Here is a 9,778-nt window from a genome sequence, read left to right on the forward strand (position 1 = left end):
TTGAGTATAATCAGTAAAAATTAACTCAGCTTTCTAGAAAGTGTGATTAGCCTCACTTCATTATTTAATTACTTTTTACACAAGAACGGGCAACTGAATAGATTTATGTTATCTTGTTAAATAAAGGCCAAGCTTACAGTGTCTGAAAAGGAAACTTCTACCAAGCTTCATCTTACTTTAAAATAAGTATTTGACATTTGAGGTCATGTTTGTTTCACTTGGTGACAGTACACAAACATATGCAGCTTTATTGTTGCTCTGTGAGTAGCGATATCGATTGGCAGCCAGAGGCAGATCCCCATTATCAGGATATGCAGGATGTCCTTATCATTTCCTACTCACCATCATGCATGTATGTGTGTGTGAGTTTTGGTCTATGTCAGCCATCTGGAAGAAGGACAAACAAGACAGCTGTGTCCTGGTCACTACAGTTTTAGTTGTAGCTTATGAACATCACACTCGGTGAAGGGAATCCACAAAATTTTAATTGACATTAATATGATTAGAATGTCACGACTTCTTTAGGGTTTTTCCCCTCCCATTGTTTTGTTCCACACCAGCTGGATAAAGAATTTTTGCAATTCCTTTAGGCTCTGAGCAGGATTCTAAGGCGAGAACAAAAGGAAAAGTAGGACTTTGGTCCAATCTACATGTCAGTCAGGATCAATGCAGGGTTTACATGTGCACGAGGCAGTGAAACGACAACAATGAATGGAAAACGTGCGGAAAGGATGCAGCTACCTCTCAACACAGGTAAGAAGTGTTCATGTGCATGTCAAGAAATTACTATGTTGTAGAATTAGTACTTTATAGTTTCATTCGAACGCTCATATTTGGTATTATATAAAAAACTATTGTAATAAATGCAATGACTCATTTAAATACTTTAAGTGAGTATGTTTCATTACTTGAAAAAGGTAAATTTTTCCTGTAATGTTATCACTTTTTTTTTGGTTAAAATTAAAAGCTTTAACTTAATTTTTTTTTTTTTTTTTTCTGGGTGTTGTCAGAAAAATGTAACTTTACTCATAAACTTAAGGAGTGGAAAATCTACCAGTATATTTATATTTCTGAGGAATGAAAAAATTTGACGAGTTATGTTTAGACGTTTTATATATAAATGGCTATTTAAACACTCAAGTAAATCTAAACTAAAAAAAACCAAACTATTATCTAAACTCTATAACTATAATCGTAAAACTATTTTCTTGAAATATTCATGACTACATGTTACTCGAAAGATATAATGTAAAGTGTTACTTTCTGATTACATGTTTTTATTTTTGTAAATAAGTGATTCCTTTTATTATAATATTCATTCATTAATCTTCCGATCCGCTTATCCTCACAAGGGTACTATTGTTTTTTTTTTGTTTGTTTTTAAACAATATTCTATCTTAATTTTTGAAATGTTACATTTTTTCATAAATTACCGATTCTCATAATTCATAAATTACCATTTTTCACATGCTTATGAGTTTATTCTGAAGTATTCTTTTTTCTTCAGTCTACTATGTTAAAATCCCTTCATTTGGCCCTATTATTATGCTTAAAATAAAAAAAACAATTTAGCAAAAATATGATATTGATTATAACCTCACGATTTGGAAACATGTCTCAGTCTCACTTCAATTCAAGGAATTGGAGTTCATCTCGGGCTTGTAGCATTGGGACAAAAGCGCTGTTTGAGCAGATACTGCTCTAGTACAATAATAGCACAAGAACCTTTACATACTGCCATTTTTTTTTTTTTATTGTGTTACTATCAGTAAAGGGGAAGGGTCTGGATTGGTACTGTACGTGTGTACTGTGGTTTCAGGAAACATGTTCTCAGAATAAAAAAGGTGTATTGTCTGCTCCGGCCCGGCGTGAGAAGCAAACTGTTCCCCTTGTCATGTCGAGATCGATGGCTTTTAAATGTGTGAGTGTGTTTGTGTTTCAGTGGGCAAACCTGATAATTGTACAGAAGCTCAGACTGTGTTCTCTATGCTTCCCTCACCAGATCACCGCCCTTAAATTGGCAGCCAAAACATCCTGGACAGAGACTGCGTCATGAGGTATGGCTGAATGTCACAAGCACTGACGACTTGGGTGGTCGCTTCCCGCCTTTTCCACAAATGTAGCTGTGGGATGCAAAGCAAGGAGCAAAAGAGGACAGCAGATCGAACCATGCTGAAGAATGACCAGCTGGTCTATATTGGCCTGGAGCTCGTGATTGCCTGTCTGGCTGTGGCCGGGAACATCCTGGTATGCTGGGCCGTGTGTCTTAACTCCAACCTACAGAGCATCACCAACTTGTTCGTGGTGTCACTGGCGGCGGCTGACATTGCTGTGGGCCTGCTGGCCATTCCGTTTGCCATTTCTATCAGGTACAACTGAAACACTTCCCGTTGACTTGGATAGATGTACATGACACAAAAATAAAAATAGAAATCACTTGAAATAGAAATCACGCTGAATATATACAGTAGTTGTTATAATTACTGAGATCAGTGTGTTGTAAGCATATTAAGCATTATTGTTTCATTTACTGTTTCAAATTTTGCCCTTGTTTTACTTGAGAATAGACTTACTATTGGTCTAATTTCTGGGATGTTATTTCTATTTGTCGCATCTGTTCCGTTCTATAATTGCATGATGAATTCAGGTCAAGGTAGCGCACACCTTTGGTAGCAAAGTTTGAACTACTATCATGAAAAGCTTAAGACTTTTGGCTGCCGGTTTTACTGAATCTAACAAGGCAAATGTAATGTATTAAGTTATAGGCTGGTGAAAGCAGCATATATGTAATTTGGACGTCTTTGGTAAGTAGAGAAAAAGGCCAAAAACTCATGATCGGCAATTAGTCAGTTTCAAGCGATAATGTCTAATAGTAGAGAACAACCGGGACTGAGCGCCAGTCAATCACGAAGGACGGCAACAATAATTCACATCAGGGGCGTTACCGGGGGGGGGGGCCCACCCACAGACACGCTGTGCCCGCCCAAAGAAAACTGGATGTAGTACTTACGGCGGTCTGGACACCGCGTATGGTATCCCATTCATATAGTACTACTGTGTTCTGAGTTTTTGTGGTTTTTACCTCCTCTTTGTGTTGTGTTGTTACCTCCTCTTTCACCTAAAAAAAAAAAAAAAAAAAACATCAAATGTAATGTTGGTTTTGTTCCTAGGGGGCGTTACACATATTTACGCATATTTTTATTTTTTTTAATTCTATTTTTATTTTTATTTATTTATTTTTTTTACATTGTATCAAAGTTTTCACCAGTGTTCACCTGGCTGGTGAGTGTTGGTGAGTTTTGAAGCATTCTGAGGGGGGTCAAAGTAGGGCTCAAAGCGTCGGCGGGACAAAAAATGACTGCTAGGGGGCGCTACATAGTGCATTTGGAATTTGTCTTTTCACGGTATAAAAAATTGCACCTGTCTTGACCTGCCTGCCGATTGTGGTGCATTTTGAAGCATTCTAAGGGGGTCAGATTGAGCTCAAAAGGGCTGCTGAACAATCTATAATAATAATAAAACCGAGGAACTACAATAGGTTACCTAAAAAAAACATTGTCACCTGCATGTCCATACTGTTCAGTTATGGATGTGTTCTAAGTCAAATCAAATCAAATCAACTTTTATTTGTTTGGACCAAATCACAACAAGAGCTATCTTAAGGAGAAAACAAACATGTTTTAAGCTGCAGTAGCCCTACGCTGGATTTCGACCTACTTGAGCATTGTAGCTTTTTTTTTTTGGCCCCCAGGTAAGACTAATGCCCACCCACACCTGGTATCCTGGTAACACCACTGATTCACACTCACATTTTTGTACGTATATCCAAGGACAATTTAGAGCTTCAAGGTACCTAATATGTATGTTTCTGGACTGCGAAAGGGAGTGGCAGTACCCAGAGGAAAAACTAAAAGGCATTCCAGTCTTCAACGAGGCACTGTAATCAAGGCTTAAATAGGGGCCTTAGACTCTGCATTATTTCTTTTTATGCAATGTTGTTTTTGTTATGCATATTTTCGTCATTTCAAAACGTGTTCGTCTTCGTCTAGTTTTAGTCAACAAAAAAACAGACAAAGTTCATCCAGTTCTAAATGTCGATGTGTAAAGTCGACATAACTCATAACTAATGTGTGTGTGTGTGCACTCCCACGGCCAGGGGATACAATTTTTGACTGGGGTATCTACATTGGCAAGACAATGTTGGTGGCTCTGTTGTACAATTAGCATCTTTAGTGGGGCTTTAGGGGGGCAAATGTAAACTCCGCTCACCATTTTAGCAGTGTTGTCTGGCGTTTTATGGTCCACATTTTCAGTCCTTGGTTCTTGCTTAGTAGTTGTTGTTGCTTTTGAAAGCTTAGGTTTGGAAAACATTACGTATGTCCATCTTGCCTCTTCGGTCCTCAGGTGGTTTTTGCTAAGCAAAGCAAATGGTGCTAGCCACATGTTGTGTTTGAAAAATAATTTTGACACATTATAAGTTTTTTTTTTCATTCATTTTTGTTGTTTGTTTTATTGCTTTACATCTTTTATAAATGATATTTACCGGAAAACTCTTAATCTTATATAGGAAAGACATTTACATGCAATGACACTTTTCGGCCTCCAGGGAGGCCTTAAACTACGCGTATGGATGTGGGAGGAAACCGGAGTACTCGGAGAACACCTGCGTAGGCATCGATGCAAAATCCACTGAAACCTTGATCTCTGAACTATGGCGTCTTGCTAACCATTCCACCACCATGCCCCTAGTAAACAAAGAAATCTGTGTTATATAAGAAGCAGCATGGTTGAGAAATAAGTTGAAAGTTTGTCATATACTGTACCTCCTTTTTTACTGCCTCAGTGTAAATCTGTCAGGTGTTGGCCGAAAAACATGTTTTTTGCATTTATAATTTAAATTTATACATGTTCTAACAGGCTTTCCAATTAGCTTATCAGTAGGTAGCATTTTTATACAATCATAATTTGTATCCTACTATTTTTATTTTATTTTACATGAATTCTGACACCAGCACTGGCTTTTGTGCTGACTTTCACGGATGTCTCTTCATCGCTTGCTTCGTACTGGTGTTGACACAGAGCTCCATCTTTAGCCTGCTGGCAATCGCAGTAGATCGATACATCGCCATCAAGAACCCACTCAGGTAAGACAGAAGAGTGATTTGTTGTGAATTTCGGCTCGACTCACGGGTATTCAAGTTAAAGTTGATGGCTTAGTGTGATGATTTGTATGCTTTTTTTGCTAATTATTGTGTCTAAAAAAATATAACTCTATTTCCTTTAGCTCGGTGCTTTTAAAAACTCAACCACAGCTGCATAGGCGGTTATTACGATTACATTTAGGGTATAATTTTGATTGTTTGTGTTGTTTTTTTAGATATTGGCAGGTGCAAATAGGCAATATCTACAATAATTTAATAGATAGGCATGATGCCCATCAGAGAGATGGCAACACTTTCACTCTTTAAAAGTTATGTTGTTATTTAATGTCAATATTTTATCCACCGAGAACTACACTGGGGTAAACTCGATTTTTGACATTTTTCAGGAGAGTCATTTTAAGATAAATGGCTGTCGGGCAATCAAAGCCACTAAAGATTTAGGTGGCATCACACTTAAAAGAGGGCGGTTTGCACTTTTGTTGCCACGGCCCACGGACACAACCAACTCAATTCTCCGCCAATCAAAGCGGCCGCTCTCATTCTCTTGAAATGCAGCCCGCAAAAGACAAATAATCCTGGCTTGACATGATGGAAGAAGTATTGATTTGCTCAAAATCAAAGCATGCAAAGTAAGACTTCAAGCAGACCTCTATTGGCAAATGAACTAAAGTTTGTGTATATGTGTGACAAAGCTGAGACAAAAAAATTAATCTGTATAAATCAACCCTTGGCGTGATACTGAACTGAACATTATAATTTGCCAAAATTACACCATCAACTCATGTTTTTTAAACGTGCTTCATTAAAGCTTTTGTTTTTACCTCGAGGTACAGTATATTCTTCTAGCCTGAGAGGATATTTCAACTAACATAAGCTTTGGCAGGTGACTCGTTTGCATAAGCAGTTGCATAACGGCTTGGTTTTTGCTTTGCATCCGGGACTAAAGACCAGCAGGTCGCGTGGGAGGATACTAGAGTAACTGTGGAGAACCAACACAAAATCCACACAGGAGGTTCTAAACCAAGATTCAAACCCAGATCCCCTGAGTCCATAACTGGAAAACATTATATTTGAAACTCATAATTGGACATACAACAAAACAAAGACACAGAAAATCTAACTTTGCGGGTTGAATTTACTCACAGGTCTTTATGAAGAATGGCCTCAAAATAACTTCAAATTTTGTATTCTCTAACGACAAGATTTTCTTTTTCTTTTTATAGGTACAACAGCTTGGTAACAGGCCACAGGGCAAAGGGCATCATTGCATTTTGCTGGCTCCTCTCAATAGGCATTGGCCTGACACCAATGCTGGGCTGGAACAAAAGTAAGTGTTTTTTTTTCCAATTTTGCACCACGAAAATCACGGTTCACTGAATATAATAAGGATGAGGGAAATCTGAGCTGGCCGCGAACATCTGTTGATAATGTGAGTCATCCACAAATATGAAAAAAAAAAACAGTGAGAACAATCAGATAGTGTTGCCTCTAAATAACCATGAAGGAATACTTGTTGTAAAAAAATGACTTAAATGTATAAACAAACCTTGCAGTTTGTTTCATTTCCATTGACACTATCAGGCCTACTATATTAAGTCAAAGACTCCAATACCAATAATTGAGCAGACAAGAACATTTATGTTTCTTGAGCATACCTTCACCACTCATTACCATGATTGTTCATTTTCCAGTAAGTTCTGCCTCTTGGCATTGATACAACCAGGGGTGAAAGTGGTTAGAATGTCTTGCCAGAACTCCCTGACATAAAGGTCACCACGGAATCAGATTTTTTTTTTTTTTTTTTAAACCCCCTAAAACTGCTTTTGGCAGTTATACCTGTAAAACACTACAGGTTAGGCTAGTGTATAACACTTAATCTAACATGGCATGCATGAGAAACTGATTTTCATTCAAAACATTTTCAATGATGTGCAAAATAACAGTTAACAAAAATACCACACAGTAACCCTGACCTCCATTTCCTAATTTTTATTTCAATTTGAACTTCTTAACAACATAGAATGTACAGTACATTAAAAATTAAGACAATAGATAAACATTGACTTATATATTTAAAAAAAAAGTAACATACATTAACAAAAATAAGAACAAATGACTTACATTATGCACAGTGAAATGGAAAATATTTTGAAGATAACGCAAACATTGAGTTTTTTATATTATAAGGAAACCTTATTGTGCACAATCTCACATCGGTTATATTTGTTTTACCACGAGAACTGCATGTAATGCTTAATGTATCATTTGTGACACAAATTAGAGAACATATACTGTATATCAATTAATTAAAAAAAATGTTATTTGTAAATTATTTTATTATGTTTAACGACCTCATAAAGCTTTCAAATTAAAAAAAAACAACAACTGAATTTTCGGTTCTTTATTTTGGGGGTCAGGCATTACAACATGGAAGATGATAAAATAAAACAAAATAAAACAAAATAAAAATAAAAAAAGCCTCTTCAACTCGTTCCTTTCTCTTAAAGATCTGATCAATTTTCTGTTGCATTGCCCCTTTTTTATCGCATTAATTCAACAATCTTGTTCTTTTGTTGTTGTTGTTGTAACAGAAACATGTGCATTTGAACCAATAAGCGCTAACTAGCCATGGCAGTCTCTCGTCGGATTCATCACATACACACGCTGGAAGAAGTGTGCTGTCCGTGGAATAAATAAATGATCAGTATCGGTGGAAACGGATGACGCTACACAAGCACTTTATTAGGCTTGTTGTTAACACTTGTGTATGTAAAAAACTGACGTTAGTAGAGTGTTTTTCTCTTGCGTGTAGCAGCATGGCAGTATTTTTTTTAACATGGAGGTTTGACAGTTGCCGTCATATTTTCGGGATCAAAGCACCGTTTCGCCTGAATTTTATACTGGAACGGCGTTCCGGACCGTTCCAACCAACTTTCCCCCCTGGATTCAACAATAAGAAACATTTTAACCAAACCATAAGTGTGCATGATTTGAGTGTTTTATCACCCTGCAGATCAATTACTGCTGTGTATGTTAACTATTACGTTCCTTTCAAAGATTGAACTATCACACTTTTACAAAAGCCTGGATTGTATTAATACATTTCTGAATTGATTTAATGACTTCTCATCCTGTTTGCATAGGATTGAAGTCCACCTCCACTGCCTCCAGCACCTGTCCCGAAGGCTTGACCGAGTGCCTCTTCGAGGGAGTTGTTACGATGGACTACATGATTTATTTCAACTTCTTTGGCTGCGTGATGCTGCCCCTAGCGGTGATGCTGGTGGTCTACGTTCATATCTTTATGGCTGCCCGGCGACAGCTCCGCCTGATGGGCCTGAAAAAGATCAGTCCTGCGCCCTCTGCTGCAGAAAAACCATCATCCTCGTTTCGCTCTACTTTCCAGAAGGAGGTGCACGCCGCCAAATCCCTTGCTATCATCGTGGGCCTTTTTGCCTTTTGTTGGCTCCCCGTGCACATCATCAACTGTTTCAACTACTTGTGCGACAGCTGCCAGCGTCCGCACATCTGGGTGATGAACATCGCCATCATCTTGTCCCACGCCAACTCCGTAGTTAACCCCTTCATTTACGCCTATCGCATCCGGGAGTTCCGACAGACTTTTCGGAGGATTCTACGCCAACACATTCTCGGCCAGCGAGACGGCCACGGTGTCCGGGTCGGGAGCGCCGATGGCCGAGACGCAAGGAGCAGCAGTATCAAGCGGACTTCCTCACACATCAGTAAAGACGATTCATCGTGCGGCACTACGGTGAACAGTTACATCCTTGACTCCAATCAGTGGGCGTCGACGTTGGACGGTCTACCAAACAGTTGTATACCCACTGGAAACCTAACAGTGCAACAGCAGCAGTGCACATATCCTGAAGGGACCAAAAAAGTGGAAGAGAGAGAGAATGGAAACTGTATTTTCTTTGTCAATGTTCAAGGTCTCTCCTACTGCCATAACCGCGCTATAGAATTAACAGAAGTGTCATAACAAAAGATATAGTCATTTTGTCAGCTTAACGTTAATCATGCATATTTCTAATATGTTCTGTGTTTTTTTTGTCCAAAAAATTTACGTACCCCGACTGTGTCTGAACTATCTTTATTTCACCGAAATCGTGTGCGTCTCAAAACTTTTGTTCATATCACATGAAAAATAGTACAAAGGTCACATCAAAGGTTGCTGACCAATATTAACCCAATTATGTAGAAGATGATATGCTACAACTTAACCCCATCCTTCAAGGAACTGAAAACAGTATATACTGTAAAACAACTTCAGATACACCAACAAGGGCTAGGTTTTGTCCACAGGCTCAAATTCCACAGGCACAGATGGCGACCAGTGGTCCAAGTAGTGCATCAGAAAAACTGAAGTCACTGTCCGTGTGGTCCGGATCTAGTCCCATAGCGGCTGGGATACCATCACAAACCACCAACTAGATGGAAGGTCCCAGTTGGGCTGTTATCTGGAATGGAGCTGTCCAAGTAATTTAGGTGAATCGGTGCTAAATTTGTGTAAGCAGCTGGGGCAGGAGAACCGGATCCTATCTGACACGTAAGTGCAGGTTGTTTAACTTGCTGCTTCTTGGCTAACCACTACTTCA

At 38.5% G+C, this 9,778-nt stretch overlaps 1 protein-coding gene across 1 annotated transcript; it reads left to right on the forward strand.

Moving 5' to 3' along the window:
* The first annotated feature begins 406 nt into the window (after positions 1–406).
* Positions 407–9,399, forward strand: adora2ab (adenosine A2a receptor b). Its single transcript, XM_057819270.1, has 5 exons — positions 407–753; positions 2,003–2,369; positions 5,013–5,144; positions 6,386–6,489; positions 8,306–9,399. Exons 2-5 carry the CDS (start codon positions 2,068–2,070, stop codon positions 9,160–9,162), a joined length of 1,395 nt encoding a protein of 464 aa, XP_057675253.1. The 5' UTR covers positions 407–753; positions 2,003–2,067; the 3' UTR covers positions 9,163–9,399.
* The last annotated feature ends 379 nt before the right edge of the window (positions 9,400–9,778 follow it).

This window comes from Corythoichthys intestinalis, chromosome 17, assembly GCF_030265065.1.
Source record: "Corythoichthys intestinalis isolate RoL2023-P3 chromosome 17, ASM3026506v1, whole genome shotgun sequence".
Classification (NCBI taxonomy): domain Eukaryota; kingdom Metazoa; phylum Chordata; class Actinopteri; order Syngnathiformes; family Syngnathidae; genus Corythoichthys; species Corythoichthys intestinalis.

What these genes read in the sequence shown, in the direction of transcription:
- adora2ab (XM_057819270.1), top strand. Translation starts at nt 2,068, where the DNA reads ATGTCACAAGCACTGACGACTTGGGTGGTCGCTTCCCGCCTTTTCCAC. An exon ending in CCGTTTGCCATTTCTATCAG is followed by an intron (nt 2,370 to 5,012) that starts GTACAACTGAAA and finishes TTCTGACACCAG; the next exon opens with CACTGGCTTTTGTGCTGACT. An exon ending in AATGCTGGGCTGGAACAAAA is followed by an intron (nt 6,490 to 8,305) that starts GTAAGTGTTTTT and finishes CTGTTTGCATAG; the next exon opens with GATTGAAGTCCACCTCCACT.